This window comes from Etheostoma spectabile, chromosome 10 (assembly GCF_008692095.1).
Source record: "Etheostoma spectabile isolate EspeVRDwgs_2016 chromosome 10, UIUC_Espe_1.0, whole genome shotgun sequence".
In the NCBI taxonomy this organism is placed as follows: Eukaryota; Metazoa; Chordata; class Actinopteri; order Perciformes; family Percidae; genus Etheostoma; species Etheostoma spectabile.
This window is the reverse complement of record NC_045742.1, coordinates 9,311,390-9,333,747: the sequence shown is the minus strand read 5'-3', so window position 1 is coordinate 9,333,747 and position 22,358 is coordinate 9,311,390. Positions and strand designations below refer to the sequence as shown.

Sequence of the window (22,358 nt, the reverse complement as noted above, 5' to 3'; positions counted from 1 at the left end):
AAAACCATAGTGTAGTATGTCATGAAAAGTTATAGAACAGTATGTCTTAAAATATAAAAGTCATAGTATAGTGTGTCCTAAAATATAAAAGTCATAGTATAGTGTGTCCTAAAATGTCAGAGAATGGTATGTGGTATAAACTGTCAAAAAAAGTCATAGAATAGCATGTCATAAAAAGTTATAGTATCGTATGTCATAAAAAGTTATAGTATATTATGTCATTTAAAGTTATAGTGTAGTATGTCATAAAAAGTCATAGTAAAGTATGACATCAAATATCATCAGAAATCATAGTATATTATGTCATGAAAGTAAAAAATGTCATAGTATAGTATGTCATAAAAGTCTATTATAGTATGTCATAAAAAGTCTGAAATGTCTCCAATAAAAATGTACAAAGTCATAGTATAGTGTGTCATACAAAGTCATAAAATATCATAGAATGGTATGTGTGTATAAACTGTCACAAAAAACATAGTGTAGTATGTCATGAAAAGTTATAGAACAGTATGTCTTAAAATATAAAATCATAGTATAGTGTGTCCTAAAATATATAAAGTCATAGTATAGTATGTCATGAAAAGGCATAGTAGTCATAAAAGTAAAAAAGTAATAGTAAGTATATCATAAAGTATAAAATTCTAGTAGTATGGCATAAAAAAGTCATAGTAGAGAGCAAAGACCATATAGTTAGTTATAAGAAATCTTATATAGTACGTCATAAAATGTATAGTCAAGAAGACGAGAAGTCAGAGTATAGTATGTCATAGAAAGTCATAGTATATTTTGTCATGAAAGTAAAAAAAAAAAAAAAAAAGAAAGAAAAAAAAAAGGATAAAAAAAGAATAGAGTTAGAGTTTGAATAGAGTTTGCGAACAGCAACACACAGAGAGCGGAAGGTGACATCTGGCTGAACACCCACTGTCCTTGATCCAGACTATACTGTAGCATATTATGTAAAAATTCTCCTCAAATTATGAAAAAACATATTGGCCATAATATGTGTCTTAAAACCTAAGTGCTCTTAGTTGTTTGAGTTGTCAGAATTAATTTGGTTAATTTTTATACAGCCCTACATATTTTACTTATCTAACTTTTAAGTGGAGGTAGGGGGAGATTATATCCTCTCTTAACAGTTTACTCTATTTGACTCAAGAAGGCAGAGAACTGAAGGGCAAGCTTGGAAAGCTTATTTTTCATGTGTAAATGTTTACTGATTGTATTTTCTCATTGTTTTTGTTAATGGAGAAAAAAAACATTCACAAAGTAAGAAAACATTTATAGATCCATACGCACATACAATATATTGATGTGATAAAACACAGTATCACATGTAGATGACCTGAAAGAAGCAAAAAAACCTCTCTGGTCAAAGAAATGTCATGAAGTATCTCTAACTTTCCTGATCACATCTGTAAGCACTAAGACTACTTAACCTTCACATTTTAAAGAGTTAAAGACTCTGTTGACTCAAATCACTTTACAGACATATCTATACAGTATATGCATGTATATATATCTATATCTCTATCTCTATATAGATATACGTATATATCTATCTGTTATCTTGTCTGTTGCTGTTTTGACCATAAAAACTGATCATTTCTTATCTTTGACAGAAACTTCTGCTGTGAACTCCTGGAGTGTGAACCATGCATGCCACATGGGACAATATACTGTACAGAGACAGAATACATTTACAGTTTACATTGTGAATTTTACCACTCTGTTGCTGGCACTATATATATATATATATATATATATATATATATATATATATATATATATATATATATATATATATATATATATATATATATATATATGTTAATTTTGAGAAATTGAGGCGCTAAGCAAATCAACCTTGTTAGACTAAAACAAATACGATAAAAACTCAAAGAAATGCCATTCAGAGATTGACAGTGGATTGTTTCCACTTTTTGAATGATGATAAAAACTGGAATATTTTCAGATATGACAAATCTGTCACTGGCTTTTCAATCCCTGTTAACCTTCAAATTGTATTCTTATTTTGGTTTTTCAGCAGCGCCAAGATAAACATTATGCTGACAACAGTGGTGAAAATACAGTTGAAGCAGAGTGTGTGTGTGTGTGTGTGTCAATATGTGCGTCAAGGTAAAAACAATTAGACTAAAAACATTAAATAATATTGTACAACAAATATTCGCACAAAGTCAATCCCACACAAAATAATCCATGAACCCGAAACTGCAAAAACCTCCACGCAAACTTTTATTATTGCTGCTTCTTCATGGCACAAATAATATAAACAATGAATCATGTTATTCATACTATTATGTTCTCTTTTGCCATGCAAGCTCACTACAGTGCTGCTTCTATTAGCTTATATCACACAGAGCGACAAAAATAAATCAGGAAACAGAGCAGATTCAGGTTTGATTAGCCACACACAGGGCCCGACTAAATTCTACAGCTGGTTTTACAGTTTGTGAGTAAATACAAAAGGATTATTATTGTCATTATCACACAAAAAAATGGTTATGATAGTAATAGCAATATTTATAATAATAAAAATAACACATTCTCAGGGCGTCACAAATATAATTAACCAAAGGGGGCCAAACATAATGTTTTAAATAATTTAAACATTTCTGACATTCATTCCTTCGGGTGTTTTTTTTTGTTATGTACAGTACATATTTATATTTGTATAGAAGTAGTGCGTCATTTTTAGAAATAAATGAAAAAACACAGGGCTGCATTCCGTGAATGCTGTGCAAATAACATCTTTTTACATCAACCCTACAAACTTTACCGTCCTGACAAACAGCGCACCCTCCCTCTTATTCTTCACAAGCACACACAAACACAAAACTCTTGACTCATTCAAAACTTTGTTTTCAAACCAACACATCTGCCGTCCACTGACAGGTAAATGATTCAGCAGAGAAAAGCACTACTTTGTCTTATCGGCCTGAAACATCTCACAAGTATTGAGGCGGTTTCTGCTAATTTACTCACTCACCAGCTAGAGCTTAAGCTCAGCGATTGTTGGAAATTTCTTCGTTCCGCTTTTCAAATCCTACTGTGACATCTTGACTTCTGTCTCATACTTGACAACATGGCCTCTACGAAGAAGAAAAATGAGGACACGCTCGTTGGCATGCATTAAACCTCATCCCCCTTTTTTTCTCCTCTCTTGCCGTCATTTGACCTGCCAGCAGGAAATTATACTTCAATGGGACTGCAGATTGCCAAGGACTGAAGCTTCTTCCCTCCCTCAGCATTGTGGACACCATGCTAAAGTGCTAATCAGAGCCCTAGCACTGACCTACCAGTTGGGGAAAAATATCAGTTAACCACAGAGATTGGTTGAGTCGCTTCTCTGTGATTAAAATCAGAATTGGCAGTTTTGGCACCTCATCGACACAATACAGCTACAAGAAAACTTTAACCAAAGGACCACCAGAGATAAATCAGTTACTCAGTAACAGTCACATCAGCCGCACAGCAACTGCTGACTAATATTAATATTCAGGAAAACTCTCTGTCTAACTGCTCTGATACCAAATTTGGTCATACTGCCACTTCCTGTAGCCAACATGGTTTTGGTTTCAAAGAAACTGCAGCAACGAGGACCAGATACTCCTCTCCTACGCATTCATCACCATTAATAAAGTCCTGCCACAACTCCTTGCAGCAAACGGAACAAGTGAAGAGACAAGTGAAAAACAAAGAAAAGAAGAATTCTCCAGATGATTTCTGAAACAACCATATCCATCTACAGCTTAAAATCTTGTAATGTGAGTAGGACTGTTTGCTATGAGCATCTTCAGTCTAATTTTGCCATTAAGTGCCGTCAGAAATATTAAAATCCCCAAAACAAGTCGATTGCAACGACTTAAAAGCAACATCTTATCGTCCAAGAGGGAAACGAAGTTCAGAGTTGCCAATCTTGTGTACATCAACTGACAAATATTGCCAAAATAGAAAAACAAAAAACAAAGAAAACCCTAAAGAATAGAAATAAATGAAAAGGAATATCAGTCTTTCACAAACAGCTCCATGGTCACACTGGGAGTTCATAATTTTTTTTTTTTTTTCTTCATTTTTCCTCAGAATACAACACATTCTTTTTCATTCAAGAATAAAACGTGAACAGCAGTGTCTCACCAACATGTATGTGTACACTTTTTTTATAACAAGAACACACTCACAAACTTGTTTTTAAACTTTTAAAATCAGTCCGAAGGTGTGAAGCCTCCAGGACGATAAACAGAGTATTAGTGACAGAATAAAATAACCGATTGCCTCGCACCAAGAAGACTGCTTTAAGCAACTGTGACTCCATAAAGAGAGGCAAAAGAGGGATTTTTCACACAGTGGGACGTCCCAAAGAAAGAACAAGTGTCTTGAGTGAAGAGCGTCTAAAAATGCCAGTCCTCGAGTTGTCCGATAATTTTCCTCAGCATGAAGGAAAAAAAAACACAAAGAACAAAAACATTGAGAAAAGAAAGTTTCATTAAATTAAAAAGTCTGAATGTCTTTTTCTCTTTCAGAAGAAGTGGAAACGAAACAAGATAGAGAAGTGCAGTCTTAAGTCAAGTTGGTGATGAAGACAATGATTCTTTTCCCTCCATGTTGGATGAAATGCAGTCAGACGAGGCAGCAGTCGTGGCTGACAGGAGTGATTTGAAGTTGGTAGTGGTGCTGCATTTATGTCATGGGAAGATCACTGAAAAATGCACCTTTTATCTCATATATAAAGTGGACAATTAAACTCAGAGTTCTAGCAAAAGGACCCAATAAGTTCACACTGAATTTTGAATTCACAAGCAAATAAATATATGTAGTCACATATTGATGATCATCAAATTGCTTAAAATTTGCTTAAAGATTTTTTCAATGCTTTAATGCATATCGCTCATTAATGGGGCTTTCTTCAGCAACTACAAAAAGCAGCTAAAAGTTTTTTTTACTTTTTCGTCACAAAGAATTGGCAAAGTAGAGGAATTAAGTATTAAAAACCATTTGAGATGTAATGTTTACACACCACGAGACAACACAGTCATCATCATTAAATTATTGCCTACTAATTACATTTTTGTACTGGTCACAGAGAACCCCCCAGACAGCTACAGCCATGAGGATCATGTTTTACCAGTCAGTGCTAGTTGAATAGTTTCTGCGGCATTGAAAAATACCACCAGAAACTCAGACCCAAGAACCCTAACTTTACTTTGGTTTCTTCAGTTAAAATGAAGGTTAAGTCCATCTACCTGGAAATGTCCCTGCACTGGTGAAGGCCTGTTACTAAATTATGACATACTGTACTGTAACTCTGAACCAGCAAGTCACTCTAATGGTGTTTTCTCCATGACACAAATCCAGCACACCGAGTAGAGACCATGAAGTCTGAGTCTGCACTTCCTGTGAAGTAATGTGAGGTGTGTGTTTAACCTTCCCCAGGTGTCATGACGTCTGACAGACTGATGGGACATCCTGGGCAGGATGTCCTCGCTGCACTGGTGAGAGCTGTGTGTGGTGATATCTGGTGTCTGAAGTGGGTTAGATCTAGATGGATTTGGAAGAATCCTGTTTGCTGATAAGAACTTCCAGCAGGCGGAGTTTGGCCTTAATCCTCTTGTACTCCCTGTACTCCTCCAGCATCGGCACCCGGTCCTCTTTCTGAACATTTCTACGGAAGAGTGAGACAGAGCAGAATAAGTCCTCTAAATGACACATGCTGAATGACTGTGAGGGACCAAGCAGTTAGGCATGAGGAGTCACAAGAGAAATTCAAAAAAAGCAAGAGTTTTATTTCCCAAAAAATAATTACAACAAAATAAAGATAAAGCTCCGGGCCCTTAAAAGGAGGTCAAACAACAGTAACAAAGGGTCAAACGAAGAACTCAAAAATCCACTGACCTCTAACAAAGAACAAGGGGACTTATATATTGGCTGATCAGACCAATTTAAACACACAGGGGGAGACAAACAATAACTACAAACTAACTTCAGAAACAAATAATGACAAACCTACCTAAAAATGCATTCCAAATTACATATACTTTTTTTATCTTAACTTACTCTACAAAAATTACTTTATATAAAATCTAAACCCCAGAATCCCTACAGCGAAAAGAAGCTACCCCCCTAGACATATCAAGCAGTGGTAGTGTCCAATTAGGCCACCTCCCCTATAAAGCTGGTCTTTCTCCAAGCGCCACCTCTTTTAAGCCTCAAACCTGAATCCCTTCCAGGTTTGGACTCCAACGCTCTTAAGCTGGCTGTGTGGCCATGACTGTGGCCATCACAATGACATATGACCCAAGCACAACACAGAGTAGGCCTGCACGATTTGGGTAAAAATATGAATCACAATTGTTTTAGCTTAAAATTGATATCACAATTCTCTGCTATGATTTTTTTTCTCACAAAGTGTAATGTTTATTGTACACATTAACCATGACAAAACAAATTGACAGTACCAAACATAGATTGTTTTTGGCACCTATAGCACATTACACATCACCATAAGCCTGTAAACATAGAGGCTTCAGTCCTACTACAAAGTGTCTCATAGCAAAAAGAACTGACTGAAGGACAAGCCTGTCAGAATTATTTTGGCTTTGTGTCGCCTAGCTCTATGCCATTCTGTGATGTTTTCGACTACAGCAGTCAACATTTCTGATACCAGAACTGTAACTGTCCGTAAGATAGAATTGTTTGAACGTGTAATCTGAACAGCAGTTTGAACATGTAGTCTGACAGCTTTCTTGCCATGTTACAGCAGGGATTTAAGGGATTTAGAACCTACGGTAATCATAACCTGTCATAGTGATTATCTGCAATAAAGAATGTATGGTGGCTCATAACTAAAAATAAAGGTCAAAAGTTTATAGCAGCTACATTGAATGCCAAAATTGCAACCCATATTTCCATAAAATTTTGATTTCCAGTCGTTATCCAGCATGGATAAAAATCTTTTTTGTGCAACTTGTACATCAGACTGGATAACATTGCCTAGAAAAAGCATAACTGGATTTCAGTCTACTTTCTTGGATAAAGAATGGTTCAAACATTAACATATCCAGATTATCCTACATGTATCTCCATAATATTACATTTTATTTGTGTTTGCATGTGAGCGACTCTGTCTTCCCCCTACCTTCCATTATGCTGATAAAAATCTTCCTCAAATTCTCGGATGGTCTTCCTCAGCTTTTTCTTCTCTGCTCTGGCCTTCCACAGCTGTTCCAGCAGCTCTGGCCTGGAGGATGACGAGATACATGGGAACGTAGTTACACCTGCTGCCATGAGATGCCAAGTTTTACAGTTAAACTTAAATCCCAGCGAGAATGTAAGAATCAAGTCCTAGGGCTCGCAGACCTAAGATTCTTTTAAATTACATTTGTTCCCAAAGATGACAAAACAACCATTGTTTCAATCTTAAACCATAAATTAAGAATTAGAAAGAGAAAGAGAGAATAGAAAGTAAGGAAGTGAGGTCACTATGAGGAAGTGAGCTGTGGTAGCATTAGGGATCAGTTGTTGTAAATCATGGTAAGATACCTGTATGTGCAAACCTGAGGGAGGGGTGTGAGTGTGTGTGTGTGTGTGTGTGTGTGTGTGTGTGTGTGTGTGTGTGTGTGAGAGAGGGCAATGAAATCTGTGACATGTTTACAGACAGATTACAGACTCTTTTCGTTCCGTCTCACATTATTCTTGCTTGTATCTGCAGTCAGCAAAGTAAGATCAGAGATTTGAATAATTAATGGTTAATAATTCATTAATATAGTAAAAAAAAACATACAACTTAACTTAAAACATGCAAAAATAAGGGGATGTATATAAACTGTGTGTGTGTGTGTTATTACATGGACGAGGCGTTGGAGCTGGACAGCCGCAGGTCCAGCGCCAGCTTCCCCGAACCCTCCTCCACTTTGGCTCTCATTGGACAATTGCTGTGCCGGTCGGATTGCTTCTGGCTGCTCATTGATCCGTCAGAAGACGTCATAAAGTCGACGGCCATGATGACATCAGAACTCTGCATCTCCCCACCGCTGCTCTCTCCCTCCTCCTCATCCTCCTCTTCTTCCTCCTCCTCCTCCCTCTCCTCCTCCTTCTCATCTTCTTCTCCTCCTTCTCTTTCTTTCTGCTCTTCCTCCTCCTCCTCTTTGATCTCCTCCCAGAAATGAGCGGTTTCCCCCTCAATGATTGGCTGGAGGGTCTGAGTTCGCCTCTTACTGGAAGGGGACACCTGAGGAGCAGAGAGAGGAGTTAATGCAGGAGAAGAGTGCGCATGCACTAGGTTAATATTAGGACTGAAATAAAAAAAATAAAAAAAATCACGCATGTATCGTGATTATTCTGCGATGATTTCTAAAACTGTCAAAAAGAAGAAAATCCATGTACTTTTTAACAAGTTAAATAAATGTCAGACTGAATGACCAACGTGATGTGAATTTTTTGTGTGAAAATTACTTTTTAAAATGTCTCACGATATATTGTCTCAAGAAGTGTATTATTCAACTTTTGGTTTTGTTAAAGAAGGAAAGAAGAAAATCGCAATACTTCTAGAATCACAATAAATGAAAATCGCAATACAAATCGAATCGGCAGCGACGTATTGTGAAAGAATCAAATAAGGACAAAAGCTTATTGTCCCAGCCCTATTTAATATGGAAAACTGGAATGACATTAACAAGAGCATATGAGTTAGTATTTTATGTATACTTATATTGTTTGACTGTTGCCTTCGCAAATATACAAGTGCACCTTGCTAAAATATTGTTGTATTAGACTGGAGTACTTTTAGAGATATTAACCTAACAATAAAAGAACAAAATATGATAAAGATTGTGAAGTCTTTTGTAGGGACTTTTATAATAACACATTTATGTGCTTTAATGAGCATGTTGCTAACATACTGGGATAGATGTAATGCTGTAATATGTGTACGTACTGTGACAGGTGTGATGCTGACTCTAGTGAGCATCTGTTTGACCAATCTGTAGCGGTCATAGAGAGGCTTCACCACGAGACGCTCCTCTCTGGTCACCTGAGAGTAAAAAAGACAAACATGTTAAAGCAAAGGTAAGCAGGTGTCTTAACGCAGCATGACAGGATTTAGGATATTCTGGTAACTTACTGGTCGACCATGCAGGCCCTCATAGTGCAGCAGGTTCTTCTGAAGGACCGTCTTCTCACAGGACAACTGCTCCTTGGTCATCTTCTAAAGAGACAGTTGATCATGTCATAGCGATATAACCACTTTTGATCGTGACACCCTGTGCAAATGGCATGTACTAATGTTGTACTGCGTGACCTGCCAAGGTCCCTGTGTGTGCATCAATGGGCTGACAATATGACGTCTTATGCAATACAACCATGTAAACTTCTAACATTTTTTATTGTAATGTGTGCACGTTTTATGCCAAAAGTCCAAGTTTGATCCCGTTTATGATAATCTAACAAATAAATTTGCTGTCTCAGTAATTTATGCTGCATATTGGCTCACTTCATATGTATTTTGATGATTTTCATTCATAGATTTCTTGGAAATGGGCTCATAAGTATGCCTATATAATGTGTATTTGCGTTATTCTAATTTCTTATTCTAATAATTTAGTAATTATTATAAATGTTTTTTATTAAGATGGAGCTTGTTTCCATAACCCCATTTACCCCCAAAATGATAAATAATTGTTTTGTCTGGTCTTTGAAGCAAGGAATGATTACTAAAGACCAGGAAAAATTGGTCACTTGCTTCTCCCTAAAAAATCCCTCCATCTATCTTTCTATTCTCTAAAATGCTTGTCCTGTTCACGGTTGCAGGGAAAAAATACATTGTTATTGTTTCAATGAATCCATTAGCTAATCAACAAGAGTGAATGATCCAGTCCCTGATCTGCTAACCTTGATGTCATCGGGCCAGCCGTCCTCCTGCCTCTTCCCTTTGACCCTGCATTGGATAATCTCCAGTGTTTCCTCTATGGTGGGACGCTGACCCTTCACCTCTCCTGCTGCATCGCAAGCGCCTTGGTCCAGTGTGGAGCCGAAGCTCTTGGGTAAGGTGTTGCTCCGAGGACGAGTCTGGGGGCCAAGCTCACTCTCTGCACGGTGTTTGGCATCTGGAGGAGGAATACAGTGATGAGTAAAAGAGATGAAGGAAGGATACAAAAGGAGAAGAGATACAGAGGGTAAAGTACAGAAGAAGGAACCAGGACAAGGAAAGTAGTTGCAGAAAGAGAGAACGGGGAGAAAATCTTAAGCCTTCAGACAACACATTAAACATCTTTCACTGGAAGATCAGACATGCAGGAGTCTGACAGACAGCTGTGGTGGTAATAGTCATCCAGTCACAGTATGAGGAGAAAGACAAACATGCTTTTCAAGACACACCCCAAACAAGAACAGCGAACCCAGTCAAAACCCGAACACCCCAAGCAAACACTGTTTCCTGAACATTTCTCTTACAGCGTCTGATTCTAAAAACATAAAAAAATGACATTTAAAGGCCCCAGAGTCAGTCTGATGGTTACAGACCGAGACGTACAACTGCCTGTTGGATATTATCTCAGGACAAAGCATCACGTTACTCTCAAATAATCACATTAGAGTAAATCAACTTGCCCTCTGCAAAAGCTTGCAAAAAACACGATTATACTTAAATATAGGTGCTCTTTCCATGCAAAAAACCTTATTAACACTACACAAAATTTTCTGGTATTATTTAAAGATTTATAACAGAACATGTATTTTTTGTGTGCTCACAGCACTTTCCCCTTATGCGATTACAATAGAATGATGCCTGCGGTATAAAGTTTTAGAGTACAGTTTTAGACACAATAAAATAAAAACAGATATTATTTTAACCCAGTAAATAGTCAATGCCTGAACATACATTTGTTCATCAACAAACCCCCATTTATGAAATAAAATTGTAATAAAAAAAAAAAACTGCCCTTCTTATCCTCACTTTATATCACACCTTTGATAGATACCTTTAGTTGAAATGTCTTGTCACAACATGCGCTTTCATCAGGAAATACACCAAAACAAAGAAGCAACATGCTCTCACAATGCTGCCTCAATGTGACTGTCAGTAATGTATGTAATGTCTACTTACTGAGGGGTTGGTACTTACTGAGGTGATACGGTCTAGAGCTCAGGCCTGAGTAGGGGTGGAGCAGGGGGGTGAGTGTGTGATGGGGAGGTGAGCAGATAGAGGAGGAGGAGAAGGAGGAAGGGAAGGAGGGAGCATGGTGGCGTCTGTATGAATGGAGCAAAGCCTGGTGCCTCAGCGTGCTTCTGGGTAAAAGGTGGTGCTGGCGTCCTGGTTGGCCGATCAGTCAATCAATCAATCAATCGGTAGGTTGGGCGATAGGAGGAGGAGGGAGGAAAGTGGAGAGCGGGTGCTCGCGTTATTGTTGTTTTCAATTTAGATTTTAAACAGAGAGAGAAATGGTTCGGCCACTGCGTTCTCCAACAAGGAGAGCCGCCACCTCACATTGAGAGGGTGGACAAGTGTCATGGGGTTTGTTCAGTTTGGTGAAACGATGCATAAGAGACACGTCAACATGAAGAAATCTATTTCTATACATTAGATATGTCATATTTTTGCACTCAAATACCTGTGCTTTAAGGAACACTAGCTTATCAAAGGACAAAAACTTCTGCTTTTTTATCAAGATTCTTTAATATTTGCAAAATGAGGCATTCTTTTCTTCTTCTGCTTCTTTCTATTCATGTATAAGATAAAGTCTTATCCACCGTTTCACCTTACTGAATTCACTGCAGAGGTAATGAATGTGGTTTTACAAGGACGCACCAGCACACTGAAGGGTGGGAGCCACGCATGTGTGAGCCACGTCAACCCCTGGTATGTGCATGTCTGTGTGTGCATGTGTGTGTGCGTGTGTGTGTGTTAGACCAGCATACATGCAATATTACAAAAGGTAAGAAGTAGGGAGGGTCAGGCTGTGCAGCATGGACCAGGATGGCACACAGATACTCTAACCCTGACACACACACACACACACACACAGAGAGAGAGAGAGAGAAAAAGAGCAAGTGGGTCTACCTTTGATCTGCCTGCGGATCTTTGTGAGGTCGGTCATCCATTTGAGGACTTTGGGATTAGCTGCCCTGTCTCCATGAGAAGGCTGCAGAGAAAAGAGGAGAGAGAGGACCGAGCTTCACTGAAAAGGTCATAACAACACAGAATTTACAAGAATAATTTTAGCACTTGGCTGATGTTTTTACATACAGAGACTTACAGTCTTAAAAATAATCTTGCCCTTTATTTTTCTTCAAAACGTTTAGGTCCTCTGACCTTTATCAGATAAAGTTTATATATGAAGGGAGGAGGAGAGGGACGGGGAGAGAAGACCGTGTGGAGTCAGAGCGAGTTAAAGGAGGGAGGAGCAGGAGGATGGAGGTGACTAAAATGTCTTAAATAGAGTGATTGACAGTGTGCAAGATTTTCGGTTTGGGTTTTCCATTATTTATGTTGATACAATCAAATCATGTATATATATATATATATATATATATATATATATATATATATATATACACACACACATATACACACACATACACACACACACACACACACACACACACACACACACACACACACACAGTATATAAAAATATTTATTTTTTCTTCTGACTAACACTTGTTCAAAGTAATTTTTATTAATCATTTCTTTGTAATTTTTTAGGAAGTACATTACAACTTTTGATTAACAAGTTGTCCCCCTAAACACCCAGTGGTTCACAACACGTAATTTTACTGCTCACTAATCAAACAATCAGTACATACTCTAGAGTCACTTTCTATTTGTACCTTATAGTTTCTCTCCTTCTCAAATTGCTCTTCAAACTGCTTTATTTTCTTTTTCAGGTGCTGAAGCTTCTTGGTGAGCTGGTGGGTCATTGAATCTCCTCCTCTCATTGCTTCTTTGGAGCCAACTGATGCCCGCCGCGGCCTGGAGTGACAGAGGATACATGAGGATGAATAAACTGCCAAAAATACATACAGTTTAAACCCACAAACACAATCTAGTAGCAATGCTCGTGAGTAAGCTGCAGCTGGATGTCCACGCCTGATAGTACCTCTGGGCTTTGGTTGGTGAGATGGCGTCCGGGTCCGGCTGGAGGAATCGCTGGGCACCGTGCGCTCCGAAATCAAGAAAGCGTCGTGCCAGGAGGTGAGGGTGTGAGCGGGAAGAGGAGGGGGAGGCTTCCTGCCCTCCCTCCTCCTCGTCCTCCTCACCGTCCTCCTCCAGGGGCAGCAGGGGGAGAGGAAGCATGCGGCCAGCCAGCGGGGAGAGTTGCGCCTCTCCACCCTCGCTGTCGTCCTGCCAGGATTTGAAAGCAGGGACGGGGTCTGGAGAGAGGACAGAAACAAAGAGAGGGGAGAGTCAGAGTTAACAAAAGTCAGTAAAAGAGGGACAGAAAAGACAAATTTAATAATTAAGAGGTACATTTATCAGTAAGATGCACACAAAAAACACTTGGGAGGAGTGGTTTAGCAAAAAATAATTTATATTCTTTGGTACTCTTCAGAGCCACTCATTGCCTGATTAACGGAGTCTTGACTGTCAGCAATATGCTATTGAGATGAATCAAGGGGAAAAAAGGGGAAAGGAGAAGGTGAAGAAGGGTTTGTGACGATAATGAGACAGTGGCGGGAAACAGAGGAGCAGAAACCCCATTTTCAAGTGGTGTAAAAATTTGAGTGATGTGATTACAAGTGGACAGCTCTAAGTACAGGTGTGAATGCACCAAGGACGCACTGACATCCGATCACTCACATTCGGAGATGGTCTGGGTCACATATGGCCACATTCCTATTGCAGTGAGTATGTGTATGTGTCCTGGGCCACATTAAGAACCGCCTACTAAACTGTGAACGGAACTCCTCACTCATTCAAAGTATTCATGTCACAGAAACCACTGAAAGTGAATTGTGTGTTTTTGGATGTTATTATCATACTGTCTGTGATGCGTGGGTGTTTTTATTCCAGTGCTGCCTGCTCTTATATTGCCAGCTGTCGGAGCTCTATGCCCCGCAGTTTCCTGGAAAAGGCAGCTGCTGGTATTTTTAGTTTCATAAAGCGTCGATAGACTAACAGATATGTAGGACATTACTACAGACATTCCAATATTTAAGTTGCACGTCACGTGTTTTATTTGCGTATATAGAGCAAAGAAGTTAGAGCCATTCACAAGTGGTCTCTCTCTTTGGAGGGCACATTCTACTGCCAGGTGGGAATACATGCAATTAAAGCTGTCCACTTGTGATCAGATCACTCATATCGGATTTTAATACAAGGTAAAGTTAGGAATAAGTGTCCTGATCCATCCATCCAGTAATCTGGTTGCAAGAGCAAAGATGAGAGCAAGAAAAAGAGTTCCTCAGCTGTGTTAGAAGAGTGTTTCACATGCTGGGATTTATTTATAATCAGTGTTACAAAAGCACATTTTTAGATGTGTGAATTTTAATTAAGTTTGCTGTACTGTGTCCAAAGTGGCAACAGGAAAGGATGAAAGACTGGACAGGTAAGCTGGTGGATGGGCAGGTAGAGATGAAACTACTTACCTTGGCCTTCTTTTTGCAGATGCATGCATGAGAAATCTATGGGAGGGAGGTGGAGATGTGAGGGGGGTGAAGCTGTTTGGATTGAAGGAGGATGGAGAGAAGAAAAAGAAGAAGGAAAAGGAGGAGGGACAGGAAGAGACAGTGGAGACGAGGAGCAGTGAGGTCAATCATTCTTAACAACTTCACTCTTCAACATTCATTCCGTCAATGGAGTTTTTCCTTGAGTCATACTAGACATTTAAAAGAATTATGGATGACAACTTGCAAAAGAGATTTTTTGGGAAACAGATATGAATTTTAATTTTCAAATATATTTGATTTTGTGATGCCCTGTCTTTCTAAGATTAACTATACTACGGAGTTTTAAATTTGAGAGCTTTTAAAGACAACAACATTAATGTATAGTGTTTTGTAGATGTATAAATAATTAACATCAATATAGAAAACCATTGAAAGGTCTGTTTTACTGTGCAGTTTCCTTCTCTATTACAATGACATTATATTGACATCATATCTCCTACCTTCCCATTGGCTGTCAGGGAAGAGTTGGAGGTGGGGGTTGTGGCCAGAGTTTGGTTGGCATGGCGATAGGTGGTTCATGTTGGTCTTGCTGGTGTTGGCGTTCTGATCACAGCGGTATGAACTTGAATCCTGGAGGAAAAGAAAGAGAGATTAAAAAAAGCAAATCAGGGATGGAAAGAATGAAGGAAAAAGAAAACAAAAATAAAGATATAAAAGAAAGAGAAATTAATTAAAAGCAAACAAAAGAAAGAAAGTACAACATATTGTAACATAAACTTGATGTATTAACTTGGCAAATGTTTTATATAGATCCAAAAATGACCTGTCTGTGCTTGTAATTCAGTTTAATTTAAAAGGCTCCTTAGAAATAAAATCAACACAGAAACCATTGTTTTCATAGATTCCATTTTATTGCTACTTACACAGCTTATGGTGTCAGTCTGAGTCTGCTCCATGATGTCACAGGGTTGGTCGTCCAGACTGAAAACAAAGATAAGAAACAGTAGACTAATTTGAAACAATAACATAAAAGTAAATAAAGTAAATAATAGTAAAGTGAAAAAAATTCTTAACAAATTTGTTCTAAATTGTAATTTTTAGGGGACATACCTTTCATATATTTTTGCTCAGAAAGACCAGTCTTTATGTGCAAACTAAAGTGCGGATACCCGGCCCGGCCATTGGGTACCCTCGAGTGGAGACCGACCCAAGCCCGACTGTACCCAACGGGCCGGACCGGGTTTGGACAGATATTTAGAAATGATGTTTGGGTTTTGCTCGGTCACATCAGCGTGATAAAGCATTTGTTGTGAAAGGGTGCTGTGGCTCCTTTAAGAGAGCTCAGTGAGTGTGGGTAAATAAAACCAATGCCGTATCTATTGATTGTTTTATCCTGCTGATTAACATTTGTACTCATTTTTCCTGAATAAATGTGAAACAGCATTTAATCATTGTCGGCCTGAACCATTTTTGTAATTGAATACTGCGTGAGACATCAACCACAGTACATTAACTGTGCTTGTTAATAATAACAAGCTGAAGGCGTAAAACAATATGAAGTGTAAAACTATACAAGCATGTAGTGTTAGTTCATTTGTGTTATGCGTAAGAGAGACAGGGATAATAAAGGAAAGTTTTAGCGTAAAAATAAGCTCTGGCAGACAAAGCATGTGGAAGTGATTTGTAAACGTGAGGTGTCAAGTGATCAGTGCAAGACAACATTCCTGCACGTGGTAAAGAAAATTAATTTCTCTCTGGAGAAGAAGGAAGTCTCTTTACATCACTAAGATTCACAAGGCAATAGACTAAATATAGCACACACATATATCTACCTCGTCCAAATTATGCCTAAAATGTTCATTGACGTCTTGAAATTCTGGTCTTGATAATTAATTCTCACTCTGATAACCGTGCTTATACATTCTTGATGTAAGGTGAAACTGAACTTAATACAGGCAAACCGACAATCCACCCAGCTCACCTGGCAGTGTTGATGTTGTTCTCAGCATCTCTGACAGCCTCTGCATCCAGGTCCATTCCCAAGCTCTCCTCCAGGGTGGAGCCACAGTCCAATGAATCCTGGGAGAAATCAACAGCAGACTAACTTGATTGTTTTTATGAATGGAAATCAGAAACTTAAACAAAAATAGTTGAGCAGAGCAAGAGACAATATTGGGTATGAATAGAAACAAAAATGAATCGGATAAAAAACAGTTGAACCCTACTCTTAGACACTACACACATCATCATGTTTCACTTCCTTTGAGCATTCAGGAACACGCGGTTTTTGTGCTTTGTCTTAAATGGAAAAAATCCAGCACTTATAAATATGTAAATGTAGCCCCCTACACATTACTGCTCATAAAGGTAATACCATAAGTACCAAGGAAACAATGAGGTAATAGTTTACATAAATATAACCTTAGTTAATAATTATCTGTCTCATCTCTCTGAACCATTACATTACAAACCTCAAAACGAAATTATAAAAAAATCCCAAAGTGAAAGCTGAAGGGGATTTTACCAACACAACTTCTAACCCAAAACTTTTAGGTTTCATTGTAATCGTCATTGCTTAAACTACAGCATCATTGTTTTAAGGCTCTAAATATCCACATTGGACTGTTTGTGGTGGCTATCATATGAATCTGTGGAACAATTTTGAGCTGTAGTGAGGAGCAGGATGATTATTCAATGCATACCTGTTGTACATGAAGCATATATCACACTGGTTTTATGTAAAGAGAGTAAATGGTGTGTGTGTGTGTGTGTTTTGCAGTTGGCGCACGTGTTGCTGTTATTCTTTGACAAGAGGTGACAGGTTTCTCAATAGTTAGTCTAGACACTAAAATGGTTCTTGGGACAAGGGCAGTTTAAGGGGAGGTAGCAGCATTGAGGGGATTTGATTTCCACTGTGACAAGGTTCATTCTCTGTATGTAATCAATTCTAGTTGTGACACTGTGATTTGAAAATGTGATCCTAATTTTGCTCATATTTTTTTCTCACCAAAATGTGAACAATGTGGAATCAAGAGTTTGGGTGCACTTGCAGCAAAATCCATTCTTAAACCTACTATAAACCCGTGGCATACAGAGGGTGGAAAAGGTGGATATGATTGTGGACAATGCAGAACCGCTCTGGTCACTGAGCAGCACTTCTTTTCAAGTATATTTCAGCCTCAAGTCATTCCCTCGTGACTATAACTTAGTAAGAACAAAACACTGCCTCTATGTCTCAGCATTTTCATTAATCTGTGTGTACATTTGTATAACATGTTTGTTGTCTTCTCTGCTGGCTATTCCAGCAGAATTCCAGTTTTTGTAGCAACCAAATCAGAACAAAGACGGACTGTGCTGATAGTATCAAACATTCAGCCTTGCAATGAACAGACAGACTGAGACAGGAAGGAGTTTAGCTATGGGAAATATGCTGCCAGCCCACACAGCAACTGGTCCGGATCTGTGTATTGTCTGTTAACACACTGTGTGTGTGCGTGTGTGTGTGTGTGTGTGCGTGTGTGTGACATGGATGATTCTGTGCTGTTTGTCGAATGTGTATTGGATATGTGACCTAAAACATTGATAGTGTGTGTTTGAGCATGTGCAGATGTACAGTATATGTGTGGTATGAATTTGGTTGTGTGTGTATGTTTGCCACAGACCTGTGTGTCTTTCTGGTTGTGTTGTATGAGCTTCTCGGTCTGCGTGAGTGGGGTCTCCCCTTCTGCGTTGCAGGGACTGTCCTCAGGGTCAGTTTGTTGCTCCTTGTCTCCATGGCTACCCTGGTCTGCGGGCTTATTGGGACTCACCCTTGAAAACAATAAATAAAAATCTCAATAAAACAGAAACTTAAAATAACACTGACACTGTGCCTTTATGGTGGAAGTGCATGGGAACATTAAGCTGCCTCTTTCAGTATGCTGTGTAAAACTACCGGACATGTTATTTTGTCTCAGAAGTGACTGACCACTGAACAGCTGCTCCCATCAACATGTAGAGTTTGCTAATTAACATCATAGCTGTCAACATATTTACTGGTAACCTGAACCATCTGTCTGGCTTCGTGCTTTTGTACATAATGTTCACTATGGCAAATATTCTTTAAAGTCATCCGATGTCACGTCCAACCTCTGAGGAATCTGTGTAACGCATGTTTCTACCAGCAGGTGCATGGAGGGACAGAAGCAAAACACCACAGGCTGTATAGATTAGATTTTTTTTGACAAAAAAACAGTGTTACATCTATGACAAAATAAGTAAAAAAAAAAAGACATGCAAAGGAAAAAGGGGCTTGATGTATTGGGTTCCCTAAAATAAAACAACGAAAGGTAGCATATAGAAAATTTAAAAAAAGTCTGCACAGTTTTGGCATAGCTGTACAGAACATCTGTGTGAATATGTTCTTACACTTGAAGTGTAATTTTTAATTCAATGTAGTGTATGTGTATGATTGTTAAGGTTTGTGTATACACTCTCACCCCTGGCTGTCATAGTTGCTGAGGTCTTGGCCGATGGAGGTTTTCAGATCAAAGAAGTGCTGCTTCACTGCAGCCCTGATGGTTCGCTGGATTATCCTGGAAAACACAAAAACACATGGCCGTTATTTATCAAGATTTATGTGTATTCACTTTTTTTTTTTTACACTGTGTGATGATGCATTAAATTTGACTAAAAAGGTAATTTTCCTTGCCAATTTCTGTCAGATATCTTGTTTCTCTCACATCCCGGACTGCTGTGTTGACTAACCAGACCCTCCTCCACAGCGCTTGTGGAGGAAGTTTTGGCAATGCGAGACTATCTGCATTGTAACATTCATCAACAAAGAATTTATAACAGAAAATAAACTATATTATATTTAATAATCCTTCAAATCGGATTTCCTGTGACTGATCAGAATAAAAACTAATCCTCTAAATGTTTTAACAGTTCAATAACTTATGTAAACTGTAAAATAAAGGTAATATTCTATGTTCCACAATGATTGTCAATTGAATGGTCTCTACATGAGATATGTGCACTTTTTATACTTATTCAGTTATATTGAATCCAGCAAGCTTACTTGATTGTTCACCCATTTAAGACTAATGTTTAGCAATAACCCAGTCATGATGCACAGCTTAAAACCTTCATCTCTGGAACCACATGTAAGCCTCATCACATAATTCTACCTCTCATCAACCTATTTTAATGAATAGAAAGACCTCTACTAAACAATCAACACATGATGTGTTTATCTCCATGCCAAAAACTGGTAGTGAGGTATATAAAGTAAGAGACATTTACTGAAAGTGAATAATGAATCAAACAATTTGTGAGCCTAATATTCATTGAAATTATGTAATACGTCCTTATTGAGCCACAAAATCTAAAGAAAGGACCTAAAAAGGATTATTAATGTGTAAAGTAGAAACGAGGGCGAAGAGAGGATACATTACGGCCTTTAAAAGGTAACAACAGCAGGCACATTCTGAATTCTTCCACGTCGACATGTGATGGTTGATCTACAGGCTCTACTGAGATTTTATTTAACTTGCTCTCCGCGACGAGTGTGTGTGTGTGTGTGTGTGGTGTGTGTGTTGTGTGTGTTGTGTGTGTGTGTGTTTTTGTGGTGTGTGTGTGTGTGTGTGTGTGTGTGTGGGTGTTGTGTGTGTGTGTGTGTGGTGATCATAAAGTATCCCTCCTTAATTTACTCTGACATCTTGCAGACAGCAGTAGAGGTTAAAGGCCTGGTAGAAAAACACACTAACCTGCACATAAAACACTTAATCAGTAAAATATGCTTGCAGCCTTTCTCTTTTACCCCCCCCCCCACGCACATACACACACACACGCACTTGAGAAAACACCATGTGTTTTTGCTGCTGTTGTCTGAATTTTGTCTAAAACCTTTCATGCCTCCCAACAGAGGAGAGCCCTTTTGAACACATCCTGGTAGCCAGAGGAAAGTAAAGACATTAAACACTCAGAGAAACCAAACGGTCTATGCAACCAAGGCCCTTGCAGCTATCTAATGGATGTCTGGAAATGTGCTAGTTGTTAATGCACTCACATGACACCCAGAAGATAGTCAAACTACTGGAGAATGAAATTCAAGTGAAATGTTCTCCCTTATAAGCTAGGAAGATTAGAATGCTAGTGTAATTATTCTTCATTATTAGAAGCCTAATTTCTGAAATGTCAAAGTCAACAATCCCAGAGCAAAATAATTGAGGAACTTATCCACCATTTAACAATTTAAAAATGTAAAAGTTTTTTTTATTTATTTCTGTGGTACCTATCATGCTGTCCATCCATTTGCTTATAAATAACTGTTTAGTTATACTATTATTGTTTCCTTGTGTTTTTAAATTTAATCTTGCACCGGTTTGTGTTTATCTAGATGAATTTTCAGATAAAAAGGTAAGCCAAACACCTTGGTATATTTAATAAAATATGAAGTAAGCCAACCTGAAGTGAAATAGTGTGCCATTATATCAGAGCGGAAACAATTAGTTGAATAATCAATTAGACTATGTGAAAAGCAAAACATTCAACAACAGTTTCTTTCTTTGGCTTATAGGATAATAAATTAAATATTTTGGGGTTTTAGCGTGTTGGCCGAACAAAACAAACATGTTGCCTTGCCACCAGTCATATGCCCAGGTTGATGTCAAGGCTACAGCCCAGGTCAGTATATTAACATTAATATATAGCACCATAGAAAATAATCTTACTCTGTTTCCATGTCATGCTGTGAACAGCCAGAAGCCTGACTGTCATGTGATTGGGGAGTTCATATACTTGAGGCTCTAAAAGCACAGAGTCATGCAAAATGCTTTAGTTTAGCTTCATAATCAAAACACAAGGCTGGCTTTCCTCTTGTTTCCTTATCACTTCCTCTTAACCTCTGACCTTTTCCCAACTTTTCTAAGTGCTGCCTGTACTTCTTCTTTTTTTAATCTTGTTATTTTATCTGCTTCTTGAGCAGTTGGCCCTTTACTTTACTTACTTGCTCTTCAAACTTCAACTAAACTGGTTGTCTTAGCTTATGTTTACAGTTTTTCTATTATCATCTCTTAAATTATAATAACTTCTTGCATGCTTTTTTCCAATTAGTTGAAAATTACATGACTTGTTGCAATTTCTTAGTGTGGCTGGAATTTTAGGTGTATATTAGTGTAGGTTGTTACAGTGTATGTACACAAAGAACTGCCTATGTACGTTATCACAAGTGGCTAGATTGCTGGTGAGTGTGTGTGTGTGTTTGTGTACTCACTCAGCAGAGTCAGCAGGCATAATGGATATAGGAGAGAGGTGGGAGCTGTAGGGGGGGGGGGAGAGACAGCATGGTTAGAACATCCCGTACTCCTCGACTCCTTTCCCATACCAACATGAAATGACCTTGGAGGGTGTTGGGCAGTAAGAGTCAAAACAGGGAAGAAGAATGACAATAACCATGAACACATATGTGCATATTGTGTGTATGTTTTAGAGCCAGAGACCAATTGCTGAGTGTTTACAGCAGTAGTGAAAAAGAATGAAAAAAAGAATAACGTCTGCTGGTCGGCATAATGAGTGTAGGTTCTCACTGCAGTTGTCTCCTAATCTAAGATCCCTTGTGCCAAATGTCAATTCAGTCTCTGGTGCCACTCTGGGTGGACAGATTTGTATTTTGGCTACAGACCTCTGCTAAAACCTGCTGATCAGATTGAAGGGTGTGTGTGTGTGTGTGTGTGTGTGTGTGTGTGTGTGTGTGGGG

The 22,358-nt window shown here is 38.5% G+C and overlaps 1 protein-coding gene and 1 long non-coding RNA gene across 7 annotated transcripts in view; both read right to left on the bottom strand.

Moving 5' to 3' along the window:
- Positions 1 to 1,173: 1,173 nt before the first annotated feature.
- On the bottom strand, positions 1,174 to 1,614 carry LOC116696900 (uncharacterized). The gene is made up of 2 exons (XR_004333854.1): positions 1,548 to 1,614; positions 1,174 to 1,492 (listed from the first exon to the last, which is right to left on the bottom strand). It is a non-coding gene; the product is annotated as an uncharacterized LOC116696900 (long non-coding RNA).
- A 620-nt stretch (positions 1,615 to 2,234) lies between these two features.
- fam13b (family with sequence similarity 13 member B) overlaps positions 2,235 to 22,358 on the bottom strand; it is a 70,010-nt gene continuing 49,886 nt past the window's right edge. For 4 of the 6 annotated variants that reach the window (XM_032528147.1, XM_032528146.1, XM_032528149.1 and 1 more), the window contains exons 8-24: positions 21,876 to 21,920; positions 19,099 to 19,194; positions 18,283 to 18,430; positions 16,602 to 16,699; positions 15,544 to 15,601; positions 15,121 to 15,250; positions 14,600 to 14,671; positions 13,111 to 13,384; positions 12,842 to 12,983; positions 12,071 to 12,152; positions 11,135 to 11,323; positions 9,904 to 10,118; positions 9,137 to 9,220; positions 8,951 to 9,046; positions 7,863 to 8,245; positions 7,154 to 7,255; positions 2,235 to 5,680 (exon numbers count right to left, since the gene is read on the bottom strand). In XM_032528147.1, coding sequence (XP_032384038.1) covers positions 5,557 to 5,680; positions 7,154 to 7,255; positions 7,863 to 8,245; positions 8,951 to 9,046; positions 9,137 to 9,220; positions 9,904 to 10,118; positions 11,135 to 11,323; positions 12,071 to 12,152; positions 12,842 to 12,983; positions 13,111 to 13,384; positions 14,600 to 14,671; positions 15,121 to 15,250; positions 15,544 to 15,601; positions 16,602 to 16,699; positions 18,283 to 18,430; positions 19,099 to 19,194; positions 21,876 to 21,920 — 2,338 coding nt within the window. In that variant the 3' untranslated portion in view covers positions 2,235 to 5,556. The remainder of the gene's footprint in view (positions 5,681 to 7,153; positions 7,256 to 7,862; positions 8,246 to 8,950; positions 9,047 to 9,136; positions 9,221 to 9,903; positions 10,119 to 11,134; positions 11,324 to 12,070; positions 12,153 to 12,841; positions 12,984 to 13,110; positions 13,385 to 14,599; positions 14,672 to 15,120; positions 15,251 to 15,543; positions 15,602 to 16,601; positions 16,700 to 18,282; positions 18,431 to 19,098; positions 19,195 to 21,875; positions 21,921 to 22,358) is intronic. The other 2 variants (XM_032528151.1, XM_032528150.1) reach the window with 2 other exon arrangements.